The following is a 24,310-nucleotide window of genomic DNA, read 5'->3' on the forward strand; positions in this document are numbered from 1 at the left end:
GAAATTGAGAATCGGATCTTTAAAAGGCCAAATGGAAGTTTTCCTTTGGGTTTTTGGACCTAGGTTTTACTTGTCAATTTAAAAAATAAATTTGAATGTATATTTATCTTTCAATAGGATTTTTTTAAACTCTTCTGACCCCTAGGGAACACACGAGATGTATTAAATTTTGAAATAAACACTTTCTGGAGATGAGAGAAAGTAGACAAAAATATTCTGGAAAAAGATGGTTTATTAAAACACCATTTTCTCACATATGTGGAAAGAGTCCACAAGTGAAATAGAGAATATTAGGAAAACGAGCAACTCCTTAGAACGCTGTGGGAATCACAGCGTGAGGCTACCAGCATTAAGAACTATATCCTGGTTTAGCAAAGACAACCAAGTACACACCTGAAAATGAGAACATGAGGAGTTTTTCTCTGGTACCAAATAAGAATGGTTCTAGGACACTTTTACGTTATTGACTCTTGAACTTAAAGTCAGTAAAATTTGGAATATAAAAATTAATGTAGAAAAGCAAACAGTCTACCACTAGTAAAAAGGAAAGCATATTTGTTACCTGTTCAATAATAGCCTTAATGTAAAATAGAAAATTGATTTCCATTAAGTATTCAGAACAGACACATTTTGATGGCCCGAAGAATAAAGAATCTTCAATAGAAATATATTGCTTTGTGGTTATATTAATTTTAAAAGGCATCCCAAAGATGACAGGTGTTTTTTTAATAGCAAAACCCAAAACCTGATTTGTGACATTACATGAGCAATACTCATGAAGTTCATTAATATGTTAAAAGTTACACAGACACAGAGCCCAGTAAAACATTGCCTACAGTGGGTTAACATTCCCAGGAGAACAAAACCAGTAAGAGTATTTTGGAAGAAATCAAGGAATGTGAAGATAAATAAATTAGAGATGGCGGGAAATGGGGCCAGTGGGGAGGGTTTCAGGCAATTAGTATTATACGTAAAATGGAAATAGAGAATAGAAGAACATGCTGAAAGTTATCAAGGCCCTTCTTCATTTCCTCTGAGGAGAAAATAATGTGACACAGAAACATCGTTTAATCTATGAAGAACAAAGCCACCCTTCTCTTGATGTCACTGCAACATTGCACAAGAGTTAACTCATATCTGTGTGATGGGGTGTGGATTTCAACCCACAAACCCAGATGTGCATGACACAGCACAGTATTAACTTTTCTTCAGAACTACTTAAATCCAACTCTAATTCCCTGCACAAAAGTAGCAGGAAGTTCAGTCACCCTTACGAGGGGTGGCGGTCACCAGAATCCAACGAGGCCAATCGATCAGACTTGCCCCGATCACAGCCGCCGGTTCACAGGGGTTGCCACCCAGACCCCTATAGCCCAAGCCACTTGGTTTCGAATCCAGCAGTTCTGCCAATTCGAAGCGGGATAAAGTTTGTCAAGGCCAAGAGTCGTGGTGAGCAGGAGGCGTTATCCTCCCTGCGTGTGCCACACGGGAGGCCTTGCCATTATCCGGGGGCACCTGCACAGTGCAGGGTGGGGGGCTCCATCACCCCAGGACCTGGCAGCTCTTTGGGGGAGTCTACCTTCTCGCCCTCTCTCTCCCCTCTCCTGGCATCATGCATGATCTCAGGCTGGGAACGGTGGGAATTAGAAGGGGCAGCTTAGATGAGTTTTTGAGTAGCTGCTTCTCGCCAAGCCACAAAAAGGAGTGAGGGTGAGAGCCCTGGTTGGCTCTGTGCTTGAAATGAGAAGGGTGGTGGCAATCCAAGGGAAAGGATAAATACCAATTAATTTATGGATAACTGGTGTTGCACTGACATTGCCTATGTCGTGGACCAGCTGGGATTCTTAGCACTCGTCCTGCACAGCCCAGGGGCGGCTGCCAAACATCACCCCCGCTAATGCTCTGGCCTCGGCAGCACTGGCCTCCTTCCTTGTCTTGTTACTCTTCTCCTTCCCAACACAGGACCTTTGTGTACCTTCCTCCTTAGCCTCAAATCCATCCTTTACTCTTCTTTCTTTCCTTTTTGAAAAATTCATTACCTTGTGGAAGTTTTCAACAACTCCTCTCCAAATATTGTCATGATAATGACATGTCCTTGGCGATTTTGACCTGTAGACAGAAGGATACTAATATTTCATGGTAGATCTGTAATTTCTTGGTAGGATTGCTACTTTTATCTGACGCTCCTCTTATTTGATCAGACTCTAAATCATTGTGTTTGGACTGGTACGAAACTTGAACTAAAGTGTCAGGTTAGGACGCACTTTATGATGAACTTTTAACTTCCAGAAGTGGAAAGGTAAAGCAATTTTTATAGTTTTGCTCTTCATAAAAAACCAGGATATTAAATTCTAGGAATTCGTCCTAAAGATTTACTCACACACGTGGAAATGATGTACAACATTATTTACTGTAGAAGTTAAAATACTGAAAATAATCTAAATGTTCACCAAAATAAATATACATCTATATGCATAATGGGATAATGAGCAAATGTTAAAAAACAGAACAAGGAAGCTCTTTTCAATATGGCATGATCATTAAAATATTTTAAGCCGTTTTAAAAAAAACTAGGTAAAGGACACTATATGTAGCATACAATCATTTTCATAGAAGAGGAAGAAAAATAAGATATATTTGTATTTGCTTATATGAGCATGAAATATCTCTGGAAGGATGCCTAAGAAAAAATCATGGCTGGTTGTGATGAGAAAAATAGTGGCAGGGGATAGAAGCAGGAGCAAGATATTTTATAAATATATGAATATATTATCTATTCAAAATAATTAAACATTTTAAAATGTTCTAAAATAAAGATTAGTGGGTGGATCTGCAGACTTCCACATCTGAACAAGATGGAGTAATATGGGCCAGATTTACCCTCCCACCTGAAAAAACAAATAAAATACATGAAACAGTGGTTTTCAAGACACTTGACAATGAAGGACATTGATCCCTGAGAGATGGGAAACACTAAGGTGAGGCCTAGAATCGCCCCAGCTTACTGACTTGAGAGAGTCTCCAGGTTGTGGTAGAAGGAAGGGGAGCCCAGGTGGGACCAGCCTGAGTTGATGTGGAGCTGAATCTGGGGAGAACAGGGCAGCTAGAATTTCAAGGGCAGAACACCACAGAAGAGAGCCATATGGGAGGGAGCCCCAAGATCTGCAGTGGGTACCCCCTGAGTACTCAGCTGAGGACTGATGAGAGCGTGTGTGCAAAGAAACTACCCAAGACTAGGAAAGGCACCGCTAGAAAGAATTAGAAGTAACAGTGCCCAGAACACACCCAAGGCTGGGAAGAGTGTCTGTTCCCACCAGCCAGACTGAACGACCTGATGATTGGCAGGAGGTTGAATAGAGTACACAGAAGGGTCTTGCCTTAAGGGTGTGAATAATTTGTAGATTATGCATTGCTCCAGACTGCCTAATAAATCTTAAGAGCAAAACCCAAAAGGGTCAAACTACCTCCAAGTAATGTAATTGCATCCTAGAACAAAGCTCAAAAATGTTCAGAATATCCAGCTCCCCAAAAGTTCTATGTCTCAATGAAAAATATATTAGGCAGGCAAAGAAGCACCAATACATGGCCCATAATGAATGGGTAATTCAATGAACTGAAGTTGTGAACTAAGAATTAAGAGACAAGGACAATTAGATGGTCATTATAACAGTATTCTATAAATTCAAAAAGTTAAGTAGAGACATGTGAGATATAAAAAGACCAAAATTAAAATCCTAAAGGTGGAAAAAAAAAGTGTGAGATTAAAAATGCTTTGATGTTGATGGGATTATCAACAGACCAGACTTTACAAAATAAAAAAAAAGATTAGTGAACTTGAAGATATAACAACAGAAACTATCCAAAATGAAACAAAAAAGAGAGTTTTTAAAAATGAAGAAAGTGTATAAATGGACACTCTGGAGGATGTAAAAGAAAGGTAAGAACAGAAAGAATATTGGAAGAAATAATGGTCCAAAACTGTCCAAATTTCATGAAAACTATGCCTACAAATCGAAGACACTCAAGTCTTATTAAGCACAAGAAACTGTACCAAGAAAACCATATATCATGTGTCACATCATAATAGCTCAAATTCAATGACATAGAGATCTTAAAAGCAGCCAGAGGGAAAAAAGACTTATTGTATACAGAAAAACAGAGATAAAGATAACACATTTCTCATGAGAAACAAGACCAGTGAGAAGACAGTGAGTAATATCTTTAGAGGATTAAAAGAAAAACGCTGTTAACTTGGTATTCTATAGCCAACAAGAATATCTTTCTTAAAATGTAGACATGCAAAGAATGAAAGACTTCATCACCAACACACTCCCACTACAAGAAATGCTGAAGAAAGTACTTTAGGCAGAAGGATAGAAATCTGAATCTACACAAAAGAATGAAGAAAACAGAAATGGTGTTCATAACAATATAATTTCATATATATATATATAATTTTATTATTTAAATTTTTTAAAAGATAATTGAGTGCTTAAACAAAAATAATTATGATATGATCTGAGATTCATAACATATGTAAAAGTAAAATGTATGGTCCACAAGGTACAAACATAGGGGAAATAGAAACAAAAGGATTTTATCAAAAGGTTCTTATAAAATATCACTTGAAGGTAAACTGATAAAAAATAAAGATGTATGACAGAAACCACTACAGCAACCACTAAAAAGGGAAAACAAGGAGTTTTCATTAAGTCAAAAATAGATACTAAATGAAATCATGAAAAATATTCAATTAATCAAAAAGATAGGAAAAGGAAACAATAGATGGGACAAATAGAAAGCAGATTATAGATTTGCACCTGATTACATGAATAATAGTATTAAAAGGAAGTGATCTCAACAACACGGGGTGGGAGGGGGAAGCTGGGGCAAAGTGAGAGTAGCATCGACATATATACACTACCAAATGTAAAATGGATGGCTAGTGGGAAGCAGCCGCATAGCACAGGGAGATCAGCTCGGTGCTTTGTGACCACCTAGAGGGGTGGGATAGCGAGGGTGGGAGGGAGGCTCAAGAGGGAGGGGATATGGGGACATATGTATGCATATGGCTGATTCACTTTGTTGCACAACAGAAACTAACACAGTACTGTGAAGCAATTATACTCCAACACATCTATTAAAAAAAAAAAGAACAGTGATCTCAACAACCCAATGAAAGGCAGAGATTTTTAACAGCAAGATGCAACTATAAGCAGCCCACAAGAAAACGACTTTAAATACAGACACAAATAGTTTAAAAAGGAAAGTAAAAAGATATAAAATGTATAAATAGTAGTGTTCAGATAGTACAAATCTAAAGAAAGCTGAAACGGCTATATTAATAGCCAAGCAAAATCAATGTCTGAGCAAAGACTATTACCAGAGATGATAAAAGTCATTTTGTAATGAGAATGAGGTCAATTCATCAAGAGCACATAACATTCGTAAACATTTATGCATTTATTAACAGAGCTACAAAATGCATGAAGCAAAAAACTGATAGAACAGCAAAAAGAAATAAACAAATCCAGAATTATAGTCATAGATTTCAATATCCCTCTCAGTAATTGATACAATGAGGAGACAGAAAATCAATAAGAATATAGAAGAATAGAACAACACTATCAACCGACTTGACCTCATCAATATATGGACCGCTCTACTCAATGGCAACAGAATACATTCTGATAGACCACATTCTGAGCCATTAAAAAATCCCAGTTGGGGCTTCCCTGGTGGTGCAGTGGTTGAGAGTCCGCCTGCCGATGCAGGGGACACGGGTTCGTGCCCCGCATGCCACAGAGTGGCTGGGCCCATGAGCCATGGCCGCTGAGCCTGTGGGTCCGGAGCCTGTGCTCTGCAACGGGAGAGGCCACAACAGTGAGAGGCCCGCGTACCGCAAAAAAAAAAAAAAAAAAAAAAAAAAAAAAATCCCAATAAATTTAAAAGAATTTAAGTCATACAAAGTGTATTCTCTGACCACAATGGAATTACATGAAAATCGATAACAGAAAGATCTCCAAAAATTCCCAAATAGCTGGAAATTAAATTACACATTTTTATATAACCCATAGGTCACAAAAAGAAAACAAAAGGGAAAACTGGGAGTATTTTGAACATAATGAAGATGAGAACACCACATATTTTTCACAGGATTCTGCTAAAGCAGTACTTGAGGGAGATTTATAGTACTAAATAGCTATATTAGAAAAAAAAGTCTCAAATCAATAATATCAGCTTCCACCCTAAGTAACCAGAAAAAGAAGAGAAAATGAAACACAAAGTAAGTAGAATAATTAAACTAATAAAGACCAAGGAGATATCAGTGAAATATAAAACTGAAAAACAATAGAGAAAATCAATATAACCAAAAGCTAATTCCTTAAGCAGATCAATAATATTGATAAACCTCTAGCCAGACTGACTAGGAAAAAAGAGAGAAATAACATAAATACGCTCAACATCATTAATTGTTATGGAAATGCAAAATAAAACCACAATAAATACCGCTATGCCGCTGATATAGTGACTAAACTTCAAAAGACTGCCCATATCGAGTATTTGAGGACGGGTAGCAGTTGGAATTCAAACACTGCTGGTGGAAATATAAAGTTACAACCTTTCTGGCAAAGAGTTTTGCAGTTTCTTAAAAGTTTAAGCCCACACCTACCATATGATTTAGTCATTCCACTCCTAGGCATTTCCTCAAGAGAAATGAAAGCATATGTCCACACAGAGATTAGTACACAAAACTCATAGCAGCTTTATTTGTAATAACCTCAAACTGGAAACAAACCAAATGTTCATCAGTGGGTGAATGGATAATCAAACTGTTGTATAGTCATGCAAATGGAATACTACTCAGCAATAAAAAAGGAAGCAACTGTTAACACATGCTGCAACAAGGGTGAGTCTCGGAATAATGATGCTGAATGAAAGAAGCCAGACCCTCCCAAAGAAGAACACATACTGTATGATTCCATTTATAGAAAATTCTAGACAATGCAAACTAATCTGTAGTGACAGAGATCAGTGATGTCCAAGCGGAAGGGAATGAGGAGAGGGTCAGGAGGGAGAGATTACAATGAGGAAACTTTGTCGGGGTGACAGATGTGTTCCTTTCTCTTGAATGTGGTGATTGCTGCACAGGGATATTCATAAGTCAAAATCTATCAGATTGTCCACTTAAAATATTTGCAATTCATTGTATGTCAACTATACCTCAATTACGGTGTTCAAAAGATTAATGGACAAATATAAGTAAATACACGAACAAATAAAAGGTTTGTTTCTTACCAGCCATTCACACTAGTCAAAACAGGAAGCACTCATTTATCTGGAGCTTGGCAAAAACATCAATGAAGGTCAAGAGGCCTGTTTGAATTTGTTTTATTATGCCTCAAATTAACTAAAAATATACTCCATGGTGAGTTTTTTATAAACTCATTAAGAAAACAAGATATTGTGTTCCCAACAAATTATTTACAATTAAAAAATCCATCTAGGACTTTCTCTTCCTAGAGAAAAGTGAGAAATAAGATATTTCTCACTATATATATATATATATATATATATAATTAGTATAAACTAGATATTTATACTAGTTCTGTATCTACGATAATTCTAGTTGGGAGATTCATTCTGCACAGTGTAAATTCGGTTGCACTCTGGTCTCATGCTTTACACAATCAAATGAGAATATATTGGTAGGACTTAAGATCTTTCTATTTGTGGTTCAGATCGAATAGGATTGCCTATTTTTGATTGCTTATGCCCAAGCCGTGTGGAATCAAAAAAACTCTCACAAAAACTCTATTGACCGAGTGTGTTTTTACAGATTTGCTTGGTCTGCATCAGGTGTTCTCTAATTGTTTTATGTCCATATTTCTGTAGTTGTCTCTCTTCACCTCCTAAACATTGAAACAGAAACGGTGTTGCAGTAAAGAATTCAAAGGCTTTGAAATCAGGGGACCTGGTCCAGCCACAGCACCACCGCATCCTGGTGCCACCCTTGGGCGCTGGGCCCTACCTTTTTCTGCCTGTTTCTCCCAATAGCACACAGGGAGGATATACCCAGGGCTTCTGTGAGGATTAATCAAGGCAACTGGACAAGGCTGTCAGCTGACAGCCCAACACATAGTGAACATTCAAAATCACAAGAGTGGAATTCCCTGGTGGTCCAATGGTTAAGACTCTGCCCTTCCCCTGCAGGGGGAACAGGTTCGGAGAAGTAAGATCCCTGCATGCCGTGCAGCCAAAGTAATAATAATAATAATAATAACACAAAAGCTGCCTTTGAACTGCAAAACAATTTTAAGGCAGGGTCCAATGATTATAAATTATAGCATTACATAGCACCATGACTGCAATATATCCTAGCGACAGCAGAAAGTCTAAAAATTAGTATTTGATCAAAAAGAATATTTACTAGAAGGTAGACTTTAAAAAGTACATAATTAAAGCGAAAAGACCTAGTTTAAATTCCAACTTTGGCACGTTAATAGCTGGTTGGTTATTTTATTCTAACTGACAATCTCGTAGTCTGTAAAATGGACATGACCTGGAAATAGTAGGTGTTTGCTGAATACATACTGAGAGATTAAATCAAAGATATGGTCTACAACCGTGTTTTCTATACTTTCATCTGTCTGATAGCATAAGATCTCTTTGAGGAAAAGCCATAGAACTGATGGATTTTCCCAATATATCAGACACTAGTCGTCATGTACTTCTCTCTGATGACAAACATGGAGCCATTGCGTGGCTCCACAGGGCACTAGTGGCTTTAGAGCCTGAACTGTGAAGTTCAAAGCTCAAGGGGGTTCCAGGAGCGATCAGAGACCTAGTGTGAACTCATGTCCACTCACAGAAAACCCTAACTGAAAAGCCCCCTGCAGTGAACACTGAGACTTAAAGTTTGCTTTTTTTTTCCCCCAAGCAAAATGCCATGTTCCCTGATGTTCATAGCTGTTTAAAGATTATTTTATTCCTTTCACAGGTCTCCCGTTATGGCTGGAGGTCTCTTTGCTGTGGATCGCAAATGGTTTTGGGAGTTGGGGGGCTATGACCCAGGTTTGGAAATCTGGGGAGGAGAGCAATATGAAATCTCTTTCAAGGTAAGCCGTCAGCACCCTTCTCACACTAGGTTGGCATCATTTTGACCATTCTAATAGAATGGCATCATTTCGTTTTGTGACCTCCTATGTTGCAAATTAACAATGAAAATAGACATGTCATTTTCCCACCTCAGCTTTTGGATGAGAGAAGCTACTTCCTTCTGATGTTTCTGTGAGACGTAGTCATGCCATAAAAGAAACACAGATGAGAAAGAATTCAAAATCCCACTTGCAGGGGGGAACTGTGGTGTGCCAGCACTTCTGCCGCCCTGCTGGTACTGCATTCCTTCTCAGGCACCTAGAACAGACAGACAGAGGCATGAAGGTGAAAGAAATGGAATTACTGGAGCGTTTGCCCGTTGTGTTTGTTCTCGAAATAATACTCCACCTTTTGCCTGTAACCACTATTCCACAATTTCAATAACAGAAGAGTATTTTTAAATTCTGTAATAATCTAAATGGGAAAAGAATTTGAAAAAGAATAGATACCTGTATATGTATAACTGAATCACTTTACTGTACACCTGAAACTAACACAACATTGTTCATCAACTATGCCCCAGTATAAAACAAAAATTAAATAAATACAATATGAATGACAAATTAAAGCTATTCTTTATATAATTCCAAAACAAGTGAGTTTTTTATTTTTATCTGAAGTTGCCCAGGTTTCCACTTGTTTTGACCATAAGTACTCACAAAAATTATACTTTATTACATATATATACATTCATATATTATATATATACATATAGGATATATGCAAGTATATGATAGAATATCAAATTTCAAGGTTTGTAAATGAAAAAAATTTACCACAGCACGTGAAGACCAGATAACCAAAGCAAAATAAACTGTGCAAAAGGATTTTTTTTCCTTTATCATTGTCATTATTCATATCGAAGATATAGTGATTCTTGCAAGATTTATCATACAGAAATCTCACTAAATAAATCAGCTTTCCTAATTACCTCTATTATAAAATCAAACCAATTCTTGGTAAGAAAATAAAGTGCATTCTGAATATAGTAAAAGTCAAACTTAATAATCCAGCTAAACTTTTTGAATTTATGCATAAAAGAAATTGACAAAACTGGTTTTTATTTAACTGTAACAACTACATTCTATGTGTTAGCAGAAACGGTATGTTGTCCCCAAAGTGTCATAAAATAAATATTCCAAAGAGAAACTCAGGAGACACGATTGCAGGACATCTAGAATTTTCCATCTCACTGCTGGCAATAAGCCTTGAAATACTATTTATTAAATTAGTGCTTTTCTTTTTTACCATCACTGAAACACACCTAATTTCACATCTACGTTACTTTTTTCTTAAACTTTGTATACATACATTTACTCCATTTATTTAATGGTATGTGATGTACAGATGCTAGGCCAAGTGCTTTATATAATTTAAAATCACAACTCAGAGAAGTGGGTATTATTCCATTTTATAGATGAAGAAACTGAGACTTAAAGTTTTAAAATTTTTAGATTAAATTTTTTAAGTTTTAAAGATTAAATAAACTACCCAGTGTCACTTAGGGATTAAAATGCTCCACCTCTACTTAACTGCAGAGAATATAGAAACTTAAATATTGTCTGTTCACTCAAGGCATACCTACCAACACCATTCCAGAGTTCACGGTTAACCTTTTGATCTCTACCTAATGGTTCCTCTCACTGAACAGAGGTGAGTATCCTCACTATACCCTAAGAGCATAGCAGCAAACTTTGTACTGACCCTGGCAAAATACTACTGATTATCAGATATGGGCCAAAGTTGGGTGCAAGTTTACAGTAATACCTTCCACTGGAAAAACAGAATATTGCATTTGACTCCAGCAATAAAGGAAAATAGGCATTGCTCTATTTGCAATATCATCAGAAGTTAAAGAATGCTTTTTACTTCTCATGGTTCAAGATTTTTTTTTGTTAGATTCTCTTCATTCACGAATTCTTTAACTTTAAAATGCTATTAAGAATATCTGCATTCTACAAATAATAAATGCTGGAGAGGGTGTGGAGAAAAGGGAACCCTCTTGCACTGTTGGTGGGAATGTAAATTGATGCAGCCACTATGGAGAACAGTATGGAGGTTCCTTAAAAAACTAAAAATAGAGCTACCATATGATCCAGCAATCCCCCTCCTGGGCATATATCCAAACAAAACTATAATTTGAAAAGATACATGGACACCTATATTCATAGCAGCACTATTTACAATAGCGAAGACACAGAGATAACCTAAATGTCTATCAGTACATGAATGGATAAAGAAGACGTGTACATATATATAATGGAATATTACTCAGCCATAAAAAAGAATGAAATGATGCTATTTGCAGCAACATGGATGAACGCAGAGATCATCATACTAAGTGAAGTCAGTCAGAAAGAGAAAGGCAAACACCACAGGATATCACTTATATGTGGAATCTAAAATATGACACAAATGAACTTATTTATGAAACAGAAATAGACTCACAGACATAGAAAACAAACTACCGAACGGGTAAGGGGGGATAAATTCGGAATTTGGGATTAACATACACACACTACTATATATAAGATAGATAAACAACAAGGACCTACTGTATAGCACAGGGAACTATATTCAATTTCTTATAATAACCTATATTAGAAAAGAATCTGAAAATACATATATATATAACTGAATCACCTAAAACACTGTAAATCAACTATACTTCAATTTTTCTTAAAAATTATTTAATAAGAAAAAACAGAAAAAGAAAATCTGTAGTAAGCAGGAGATACCTGGCTTAGAATAATAAACTGGGTGTGGATAAAAGTACTGTGGGAAGTCTGCAGCGTTTGCAGAATGGACATTTGCATTCTAAATCACAAAGGTATTTTCTAAGACAAATATAAACTTGAACCTCTCATTTCTCTGTCACTTGTATCTATTGCTTCTCTTCGGGGTGACCTGAGATTTTATTACCCCATTTTCTCTTTCTCAGTTATCTGTCATTCTGAAGGATATAATTGGAATGCACCCCTGTCGTCTTTGTCTAGAAACCATGGCAACAGAGCTAGAGGTTCAGGACTAAATTGCCCCAGGTTGTTTGATTGAAATGACAGATCCTTTGGCAACAGCTATATCTTACAGGGTCCCATTTCAGACACATCTCTCCATTCTTCCCGCTATTGTGTGCTGACGTTGGGGTTCCTGTCCCTCCCTATTAGGATTTGTAACATGAGGGGGACACCCTCAAGCAGGATTAGATAGAATTTGCATGGAAGATGAAGAATTTTCTCCATATGAGAGAAAATGAAAGAACTGTCTGCAAATAGCTGTGTTCAATGGTATTAAAAAGTCAAAGAAAGATGGAATATCTGCATTTTGGGACACAGTCCATAAATTGCGATTAATTTTACACTGTAAAGCACGGTCAGATATACACTGGTCAGCCCTTCATGTTTGAGAGTATGTACGGATAACTGAGAATTTACTAGTCTATTTCACACCATAATATAGAAATTGTTTCAAGTCTGAAACTTAGAAGCTCTAATTCAAAAGATTTCTGTCTGTCGTTGTTATCAGGCATCTTTGCTTGCTGTTTGCATTTCAACCAAAGAATCATTTCACTGATGTTTATGACAAGATTCCATGGCTGAATGAAAATATTTCCAGAAAACTCTGCTTTATATTAAGGGCTGAGTTTTTGGTCAGACGGGATTTGGCTAAGAGGGCTCCTCAATTCCCTGTCTCTGTAAATATCTTTCCTTCCTTTTTCTAACATCTGACTAGGTGAGTGGATTTCATGCCATCACATAGAAACCAACACAGCGTAATTTTCAGGAGTCCATCAAGGAAAAGGGCTCTCTAGAGAAATGATCTCTCTGCACCGAGCCCAGTCTTCAATCGCTTTTAATATGAATCTGAATTCTCACGTGGCCCAGAATTATCCAGCTGCCTCTCAAACGTTGCTAGGTTAGCCAGCTGCCAGGAAGGAGAAAGGACCATTCACTCAGTCACTCAACAAGTTTTACTGAGCATCTAATTTACACCAGGCAGTGTTCCAGGTACTCAATTTGGAGCTGCATCTGGAAACAAAGAGGAAACCAAGACAGACTACAGAGTGTTACATGAGCGAGACAACCCTCCTTTAAACGGTGTGTGCCACTTAAGTTACTGAAACAGTGTTAACACCGTTATGGGTCTCTGATTGTCCAGAGTGCGTTTTTGTGTGTGTGTGTGTGTTGTTTTTTTGTTTTTGTTTTGTTTTGTTTTTGTTTTTGTTTTTTTGTTTTTTTTGTTTTTGTTTTTGTTTTGCGATGTGCAGGCCTCTCACTGTCGTGGCCTCTCCCATTGCGGAGCACAGGCTCAGCGGCCATGGCTCATGGGCCCAGCCGCTCCGCATGTGGGATCTTCCCGGACCCGGGCACGAACCCGTGTCCCCTGCATCGGCAGGCGGACTCTCAACCACTGCGCCACCAGGGAAGCCCCAGAGTGCATTTTTATACCCATTCCCCAAAGATCAAAGTCCAAATGTTAGCATTTTCAGAAGAAAACTCTTCCCAGAAAATAAAAGTGAACAATAAACACGAATTAGTCACCCACATGATTTAGAATGAAGCCCAGGGACTCTATTCCACAAAAATCCTCTGGCATGAGACATAAAACTTAAATCTACACAGAAGAGCATTAAATTTGGTTTGTCCTTTTCCACGCCCAGGAGCGTAACAACACGGTCCCACCTTGGTCCAATATTTCTTGGGCCATCTTTTGTCTGGGGAGAGCTTGTGACCTCCAGCCTCAGCTGTGCAGAAACCTTCAGCGCTCCAGGTGACATGACTCTGAGCACCATATGTCCTAGAGCAAGTCTAATAAATCTGGAAGCCCCACGGCCTATCTGAAATCACTCGTAATGGACTGAAACACCCTACGCAACCACCTTTGTTATGTGCTCTCGTCCTTCCCATGTGTTAAGCTTAAGGTTCAGACATGTAAGGAAATTTTAACTTACCTCTCACAATCTTTCAGCCCTTACCAGTCACTAACCCATTCAACCGGCATTTATTTATCAATTACAATGTGCCAACTCTGGGCTAAGTTCTTGAGGTTCCAAGATAAACGTGAGAAAGATTCTCTCCAGTAGCCGCCTGGAGAAGGAATTCATCCCAATTTCTCACTATTGTTTGGAACATACTTTATTTCCATATTCACAGTAATAGTTTAGGAATATATCCAGGAGGCTCTTCACCAGCCTCCCTCACTCTCCTCTTTCAACTGATCTCCACCTTTTTTATTCATTTATTCCCTGAGTCGCTTTATTTTCCCCACCTAAACGTTCACAGTGACTCCTAAGGACCCCACAAATCACAAATCAGATTAGCATATGAATCATAAACCAGGGAACTTTCTCTCAACCATCTACCTCAGCTAACCGTCTCCAGCTACACTGCAAAACCAACTTAAGTAGTGTTTTCCTTTCCTTCCCAGAAAAGAGGGAAACACAAACATCCATCACTGTCCCTATTTATTGCAGAGATTTTAACTAAACAGACTTTGATGAAATTTTTCCTGAAGAGTTTAGTCATCCCCTCTAAAATATTAATCAGGAACCTTCACCATGAGTCCGTGTACTGTGCAAGCTAGACTCCGCAGAAAAATGCAAAGGAAGCCCAACAGAAGCCTTCTTCGAATCAAGTACAATTGAGATGAATATTTCACCCATTAAACATAAACATCAATTAAAGCAGAAAAGCACAAAAAAACCTACGTTAAGAATCTCCTCTTAAGTATAACACACAAATGGACATTTCTTCACCAATTTTCTAATGCAAGAGAGGCCAAAGCTGTCCCTTCTGCATTTGGGTCCTCGGATTGGGATAAACTAGAGATGCATGGACCACATCCACATTGTATCCATCATGAGTCCCAGCTTGGGCTCCTTTAGATTGGAATGAGAACCTACAGACACTTGGAAGCTATGTTCATGCAGTCATAGAATCCTTCCGGTTTTTTATGGGTTTACCCAATCCTTTAGTGTTACTTTGCTCACATCTAATTTGACAGCAATTTGTAAACAACTCCATCTTTCAAACTCCTCAACTTAGTTTTGACACGAACAACAATCCTTTTCATAACAGTATTTCACCAATTCAAGTGATATTTCATTAAATTACATAATTACAATTTTTAAAAACTAGCACAATCCCCTCTGGGAAGAAATGCACTGCCTTTGAGATACACACATAACTTAATTGTGAGCCAGAAGTTCCAGGTGTATTCGATGTAGCCTGTATCGGCACAGGTCCACCATAATATGAATGCCATTCAATACGTTTACAGAGAGACTAGAGGGGGATGTTTCACACGGTAAATTGAACAGAGATTCAGACCTTGCTGTCGAAAACTCTCAGTCTCATAAGTGACAGGAAAAGCTCATGTAGCACAGGCAGCTGCATTGCTGACTTTGCACAGAGGCAAATCACCCGGCTTATCGGGCTCAGGTCTGGGACGAGGATCTCCCCTCTGGGCCTCATCCCTGCCCAGGTGCCCCAGTCTCCTGCCCTCCGTCCAGGGGACTTACAGGTACCCAGGTTGCTGAGTGGCCAGGGTCTTATAGTGATGAGTCAGGGCAGGGGGGCAGCCTTGGTGACCTTTTTCCTGTCTCTTCTACTCTTGTGCACTGGTCCTACGGACCAGTTCCCACTCCTGTTTGCTAGCGGTCACTTCTGTTCCCTTCCCTCAAGCCCAATCTTGTGTAGTCTCTCTAAACTGAAAAGAAAAAAATCAGTCCTACAAGAAGCCTCTGGGGTTTCCTTGAATCTTGGCGTCTATGTGGCTGGGGGTAGGGAAGAAAATGCTCCCCAAGGAAAAATAGAAGATGGAAAACACAGTGAACAAAGGGAATACTTAAGTTTTAATCCTGCCACATACAAATAAACATTTCAGCTCAAAGAGACTAAAACATACCTGAGATTTTACTAGACAGCATCCGTTTATTTTGTACCCCTTTATGACTTTCAAAATCTTTACATGGAGCTCCCTGTGTCCCAAAGTCCTGGCCATTCTAGTCCTCCTATGGTGGTAATAACTATTATTTGGTCCTTTAACAAGGAAAAGTAATGACTTAGCATCTAAAGGTCACGGAATTAAATTTGTTATTCCATTCAACACTAATGCAAGGTAAAATATAATTTCGATTTCATAATTGCAAAGGCAGGCCATTACCTAGTTAATACCAAAGCAAGGAGCAGAATTGGGGTTCGCCCTCAAAACCATTAGGCTAATTTCTCTTAGCCGGAAAAAGTAGAAGACTTTATGCCCTGATGCACAAGTGGCTACTGTCATTCTCTGAAACCACTTTTAAAAAGAAATAAAGGGGGACTTCGCTGGTGGCGCAGTGGTTGAGAGTCCACCTACTAATGCAGGGGACAAGGGTTCATGCCCCGGTCCGGGAAGATCCCACATGCCGTGGAGTGGCTGGGCCCGTGAGCCATGGCCGCTGGGCCTGCACATCCGGAGCCTGTGCTCCGCAATGGGAGAGGCCACAACAGTGAGAGGCCCACGTACCGCAAAAAAAAAAAAAAAAAAAGAAAAGAAAAAAAGAAATGCAGGCTCTTCCCAACGGGAATTTTTATTAAATACAAGGGCTGACAACTCTTGTTATTATTTAATGTAAAATTTAATTTTTTACTGTCTTCAAAATGCAATGGTTATTCAATAAGGATTGCATATACATGATAGAGACTAACTGTTGAGTACAGAACACTCAGCTCTTTATTCAATCAAACAAGATAACAGCCATCAATTTACAATTGTTATAGCTCAGGAAACTGTATAGTCTAGAGCTTAACCTCATTACAGAGCTTCTCAAGAACAAACATGGATTTCATTTATTTGTACTTAGAAAATCAAAATAAACCCACTAAATTAGCTAAATTTAAAGTTTCCCTACACAGTAAGAAGCTATCAAAAAAATTTCATGTGTATTTATAGTTCAACAATTGAATGTTATACAATTATAATGTACACTTTTAAACTGGAAAAGAAAGGTCTGTTCTTAGAGATCACTCAAAACAGAAAAGGAGAATATGAAGCAGAAACAAGAAAAGCCTAACTTTACCCTTGACAAAATTCTCAGATATCTTACCCCCAACCACAGTGTCTAAGGAACGTTATCATATGCAGTAAGATCAATACAGTGGTGGTAAAAACAGGGGCACGGGAAGACAGAATGACCCCAGCTACAAATCTCGTTTGAAGTCAGCAGATCTTACTTCCCCAAAGTAATTGTCACCTCCTAAGGGAAAAAAATCAACAATCACTTTTTTGAAACAGTAGCAACAGGTGTGACTGCTGGTGGCCAGAGCTTCTCTGGATTGAGTCTGGCACCAAAGAGAAGCATCTATGGAAGGCTGGGGACAGGTCTGAGGAGGTTTATACAGACCCGCCACATTTTCAGGAAGCAGGCTATTAATGAGGCAGGATGGAGGAAAGATACTCAAGCTCACAAGCAGCCCTACAGCAGCCAATTCCTGTTGGATGCAGACAAATAAAGGCTAAAAGAATTCACTCACGCACTAAATTCTGTGTCATAAGGTGAATGCCTACCGTACTTGGTAAGAAGAACGCACCCTACTCAAAGATTAAATAATAACTTTTTAAAGGAAATAGCATATTAAAATATTACAAGAAAGGGCTTCCCTGGTGGCGCAGTGGTTGAGAGTCCGCCTGCCGATGCAGGGGACACGGGTTCGTGCCCCGGTCCGGGAAGATCCCACATGCCACGGAGCAGCTGGGCTCGTGAGCCATGGTCGCTGGGCCTGCGTGTCCGGAGCCTGTGCTCCGCAACAGGAGAGGCCACAACAGTGAGAGGACTGCGTACCACAAAAAAAAAAAAAAAAATTACAAGAAAAAAGGAAGAAAGGCTCAGGAATGGTCACCAAAATCATGCTGCTATGCCTTTTTATAAATTCTTTTAAAAGGTTAATGAAGTCATTGACTCTGTAAAACAGTATGAAATGCTGAAATTTCTGAGATTAGGAAAAATGTTAAAAGACAAGAGAAGAAGATAGAAAATAAACAGCAGCAGTCAGGATATAATGAAAAAGAAGATGAAAACCAAAATGAAGGTCACATTGAAAGCAACACAAAAGAGAAGGAATATTCTGAAAATATATAGGGACACAAAGATAAGATTGAGAAAAAGGAACAAAGTGAAATTAAAATGAGCAAAGTTAAAAAGTAGTAGAGTGGAATGAATGGAGGATAAAGGAGCTCATAGTAGTATTCCTAAGGGAAAAAGTTAAATTAAAATAACATATTTCAAAACCTAAGAGATACAGCTGAAGCAGTGTTCAGAAGAAAAGGCAGACTTAAATTCTTACATCAACATAAAAAAGAATAAAAATAAACTAAACATCCATATCCAGTTCGCAAATAAAAAATAAAATAAAGCTAAGGAAATATTAATATGCATTTGAAAACTTAATGATTCAGAAAACCTAAAACTAGTAGTGCAAGAGCTAGTTCTTTAGAGCCAAAGATAAATCATTAATAAGAGATATAGCTAGGTATGGAGACAGATAAATTAATTAGAAAACAGTTAATTGACATTTATTAGAAGAAGAATACACAAACTCGGAAGCAATCTAAATGTCCATCAACAGATGAATGGATAAAGAAGATGTGGTGTTTATATATATGTATATATACATACACACACACACACACACACACACACACACACACACACACAATGGAATACTACTCAGCCATAAAAAAGAATGAAATAATGTCTTCTGTAGCAACTTGAATGGACCTAGAGATTATCACACTAAGTGAAGTCAGTCAGACAGTGAAAGGGAAATATCATATGATATCACTTATACGTGGAATCTAAAAAAAAAAAAAAATGAACTTATTTACAGAACAGAAATAGAGCCACAGACACAGAAAACAAATGTATGGTTTCCAAAGGGGAAAGTGGGGGAGAGATAAATCAGGAGTTTGGGATTAACAGATACACATAAAATAATCTACATAAAATAGATTAAAAAACAAGGACCTACTGTATAGCACAGGGAACTACATTCAATATTTTGCAATAACCTATAAGGGAAAAGAATCTGAAAAAGAATAGATATATATATATAACAATCACTGTGCTATAAACCTAAAACTAACACAACATTGTAAATTGACTATACTTCAATAAAATAAAATGTATAAAAATGGGGGAAAAAAGGAATTTTCAACATTTAAATGATCATAAGAGATTGCTCAATTTTATGCAAATACAGTTAAGATTATAGGGAAAATGGATGATTTTTAACAAAATATAAATGACAAAACTGACCTCCCAAAAGAAAAAATCTGAACCAACTATATTGGTTTTCTATCACTACATAACAAATTACCACAAACTTAGTGGCTTAAAACCACCCAGAATTCTCCCACAGCCTCTGGATTGCAATCCAGCATCTTTCTGCAGGGCCTCTGCTAAGATCTCACAAGGCTGAAATCAAATTTTCGGCCAGCTCCATCCTTACCTGGAGGCTCAGCCAGGGAAGGATCTGATTCCAAGCCCCCTCAGGTTGTAGGCAGAACCCATCTCTCTGTGGTTCGGGGACCGAGCCACTACTGTCTTGCTGGCTGTTGTCTGGACATGACTTTCAGTAACCAGAAGCCCAGCTCGGGCCCTTGCCCTGTGTTCCCCTCCCCGGCCCTCTCGCAACAAGGCAGCTTTCTTCTTCAAGGCGAGAATCTCCTCAGACTTCACATCCCTACACCTCTGTCTTCAGGAAGGGAAGAGTCCCCTTTTTGGATTCACTGGTTAGGTTGGACCCTACCAGGATAACGTCCCTTTTTATTAATTCAAAGTCAACTAAATTGGGACCATAATTATATCTGCAAAACCCCTTCACCTTTGTCATAAGGTCACCTTCACCTAAATCACAGGCGTGAAATCCATCACAATCACACACCTTCCTACACTCAAAAGGCAGAGATAATACAAGGACTTGTGTACCACGGGGTGGGAATTTGGGGGCCATCTCAGAATTCTGCCCATCATGCTGCCCAATGACGATAGAAGAAATAGAGAAAATTGTCAAAAAGCTATCCCCTCTGAAAAATAAAGCACCAAACCTCATCAGTTTCTTCCAAACCTTTAAGGAACACTTAGGGCTACAATGTTTATCAAAAACTGTTCTCTAATAACAGAAAAGAAAGAAATCTTTCCAGTTGATGAGATAACTGGCGTAATATTGATAACAAAATCTGACCAAGATAGCACAAATGAATAGAAAAGTACAGACATATTTTACTTGTAAATACTAGCATTAAAAATAATAAAGATTACACAACAGAATAACTATTCAAAGCCTAATCCACCAAAATAAGTGCAGCTCTAGGAATTTTCCCATTAATTTATTTAGTATCATTTAGGATTATCCTGATGATAGTATGCAATTCAATTAGACAAGATAATATAAGAGATATAAAAATTGGAAAGGAGGACAGAAATTTTGCATTAATTGCAAATAATATTACCATATATCTACCTGAACAATTCAAGTTGAACCAACTGAAAAACTACTATAAATGAAATTCAGTAAGTTGCTTGAGTAAAATGTGTATGTGTGTAAATATACAGAAAACAGTAGCCTTTATGTATGAAAACAACCACCCAAAGGAAGACACCCTTTACGACAGTAAGGAAAAACCAACTTGGAATAAACTTTAATGTCCTAGACCTCCATGAAGACATGTTACAATGCTACTGAGGGACACACAAAATAAATGAATAAATGAAAATTCATAATGAAGATAGTTCTCCCTAAGCATACTCCTGTATTTAATGCCATCCCAGTAAAAATGATAACATGAAGTTTTTTTGGATGGGGGAGGTTAACCAGGGACAGCTAGATAAACTGCTTCTAGTTCATAAGGGAAAACAAATAGAATAACAAGAAAATTTCTGGGGAAAAATGATAGGGGGCTAACTTAAGTAATCAAATACAGAAATTAGACAGAGATACCTATGGCACAGAATTTAAATAGACCCAGATAATATGGGAATTTAGCATAAGATAAACATTTCAAATCAAGAGGAAGAGAGTGGATTCCTCAGTAAATAGTGTGGAACAACTACTTATCTAGGGAAAAAAAATAAAGATGAATCCCACGTGTGAAAAGACACAGGTACATGGTTATTTATCTCAATATTGTTTTCATTGATGAAAAATGAAAAAACATTAATATCCATCCTAGGGGACTAATTAAATTAATCACTATGAACTACAGTATGGCCTTTAAAAAGAATGCAACAGGTGTATTTTTACTAATATGGAATAATATCCAAACCTATCATTATTAAGTGACAAAAAAGGCAAGGTACAAATATATATGCAAAAATAAATATGGAGAGAAGATAAATTTTGTTATATATATTTAATAATTTATATCTATAACATGTCACATAATACAAATATAAACACTTATAAGATAAAATGACAATATTAATTTCACATGCAGACAATTGTCACAGATGTATTCACATATCCAGAATATATTAATTGAGAGCCTACTGTCTGCCAGACACTGAGAATATAATTGTCAACAGAAATGACAAGTTCTCTATCTCATGGAATTTAGTCTGAGGAGAGACAGATCATAAATAAATAAGTGAATAAATAAACAAGAAAATTTCAGATGGTGCTAAGTGCTAAAAGGAGTCCAGCCAGCCAATATTACAAAGTAGGAGCCTCAGAGAAGAGATGGTTAGATCTGGCATCATGTTTTTAAAATATTTGCTTCTGTACCCAAACTAGAAGGTGGGGAATGGGCTCCAGTGTCTACTGGTCCTTAACCTCCTACTCCTCCAGCCTTGAGTGTGTCTGATCTAGCCATCACCAGAGCAAATGTTCCACGTGTTACAGGACCCACAGATTGGCAGGAGAAACTACAAAACAATGACACACTAGTGTCCCAAAGAAAGGGGGTTGTTCCCCGGGGCCCTGACCCCAAGCCGGTCCCTCGGTCCCCCTGCCCTCACCGTTGTTAATTTCCATACTCTTGGTTCCCAAGATAAGCCTCCAGCACATTGGCAGAGTACCTACAGTTCTAATTAATGAGCATTCTCCACTTTCTCCACAGTTGTCTGAAAATATAAAAACCTCCTAGGGTGTTTAATTTATACTCCTGAAATAGTTTCCTTGTCTCCTTAGAAGGGTACAACTCAATCTCATTTTGGAAGCGTACTCTTTCCCACTTAAGCCGCCTCTATGTAAACTCTAGTGACGATGCTTTGTACAAATGGTTTTGGTAGAAATAAATTCAGTCTTATCAAATGTACTCATTAGAAATCCTTTTTATGCCAAGGATGATTCTAAAATACTTTATATACCTTCTCACTGCTTTTATGAGAGAGCTATATTAAAAACAAAAAACCTCTCCTTACTTCTGAGCCTGCAAATACCTCGAAGCGTAGTTGCATTTTGTGTCTAAAATGTGACACAAGCCTTTTTATGGCGCACCGTATACCTTCACATACACAAGAAAATATCTGGAGTTGTTCCTATAGGGTTTCTTCCCCTACAATATTTAGCCTAGGTGATACAAAAATAACCATTCTAGTTCAACATGCCCAGAATTGATCTTCCAAAGAAAATATTAAAATGACTCTAAACTCATTAAGAAACTCAAAGATAAACAGAAAGAGCTGCTAAATGTCTCACAAGCCAGTCTGAGATTCATTTCAATTATCCAACAAAAGGTACCTCAGGTGAAACAGAGCATTTTCAAGTTAAATTTTATGCCCATTGGATAGAAGCCTGGCAAGTCTAAATTTCTTCCAGTTGTTACTTCCTTTATGTCTGACGGCATTTTCCTAATTCCCTATTTAATTTTATTTTAGCTTTTACAGATAGCTGTAAAGAGAGCGGGATATAACAATTTACACAGCATTCGGTATCTGTGTTCAGGTCAGTTTAACTTCCTACTGAAATCTTTCTCTAACGTTGAAATTCTTAAGAATTTTTGTATTTTTCTGGTTGCCATTTTCCCTAACAAGAAAAATGAAATACAATCTAGTGACTCTAATGCAAGTCAGTTTACACCCCCGCAAAAGCTCAAGAGATATATGTTTAGAAAGTTACCTAAAAAGCTCCATACAGTTCTCAAGCCTGTCACCCAAATCCCAATGACAGTACTATACAGAGCATGGGGGTATATGCACGCATCGACTTTAGAGGTATAAGGATTAGATTTTTACACTTTACATCAAGGTCAGCAACCTACAACACACCAGGACCCTGTAAGCTGACCCCACAACTCCCTCCCTCTCTTCAACCTGTGAGAGGACAGTTGAGAATACAATCCCTACCTCGTCGCCACACATTCAGACTTGCATGTCGCCATAAGCCTGACCCCCCCCTCACACAGGTCAACATGTGGATACGTGACAAGCATCCCCTGGAGCCCACACACACCAGAAGAATAAAGCTGGTCCCCTCGGGCAATATTAACACATGACCACTATTCTTGAGCACCTATTATGTGCCAAGGGTGCTCTGTGATTATTCAATCGAGTCCTTACAACCATCTCCTGAAGCAGACACGTTAGCCCAACTTTACAGAAGATGAAAGTGAGACTCAGGAAAAGGTAGGAACCTGCCCAGTTCAAGACCTACTGCCAAATGTTCTTTGCTCTGTCCTGAATCGTGAAAGCATGTCAGCTTCCCAAGATAAAAAAATATCACGTAAATGCCATTATGAACCTTTAAGAGTGCTCACATTTTTTATTCTGATGACATTTCTTCATTTTGAATGTTTCCCCTCAAATTTCAACACTTATCAACTGAAGCTTAGAAGACCGTTTGCTTTTCCAAAGTTTCCGACGTAACGGTCTTCATCTGAGTAGCTTTTGAATGATGTGCTTCACACCCCCAGACACTCAAACCCTGGCTGTTCAGAGAGCTTTTTTTTTTTAGTTTGATTGGAGTATAGTTGATTTACAATGTTGTGCTGGTTTCAGGTGTACAGCAAAGTGATTCAGTTATACATGTACATATATTCACTCTTTTTCAGATTCTTTTCCCATATAGGTTATTACAGAGTACTGAGTAGAGCTCTCTGTGTTATACAGTAGGTCCTTGTTGATTATCTATTTTATATATAATAGTGTGTATTTATCTCTCTGCACCCCCCATGT

The 24,310-nt window shown here is 38.0% G+C and overlaps 1 protein-coding gene across 1 annotated transcript in view; it reads left to right on the forward strand.

The window, feature by feature from the left end:
• The window catches only part of GALNTL6 (polypeptide N-acetylgalactosaminyltransferase like 6), a 1,137,703-nt gene that overhangs the window by 1,015,322 nt on the left and 98,071 nt on the right, over nucleotides 1-24,310 (forward strand). The window contains exon 7 of the mRNA XM_004278676.3: nucleotides 9,002-9,119. Coding sequence (XP_004278724.1) covers nucleotides 9,002-9,119 — 118 coding nt within the window. The remainder of the gene's footprint in view (nucleotides 1-9,001; nucleotides 9,120-24,310) is intronic.

The sequence above is a fragment of the Orcinus orca genome, chromosome 6 (assembly GCF_937001465.1).
Source record: "Orcinus orca chromosome 6, mOrcOrc1.1, whole genome shotgun sequence".
Taxonomy (NCBI): domain Eukaryota; kingdom Metazoa; phylum Chordata; class Mammalia; order Artiodactyla; family Delphinidae; genus Orcinus; species Orcinus orca.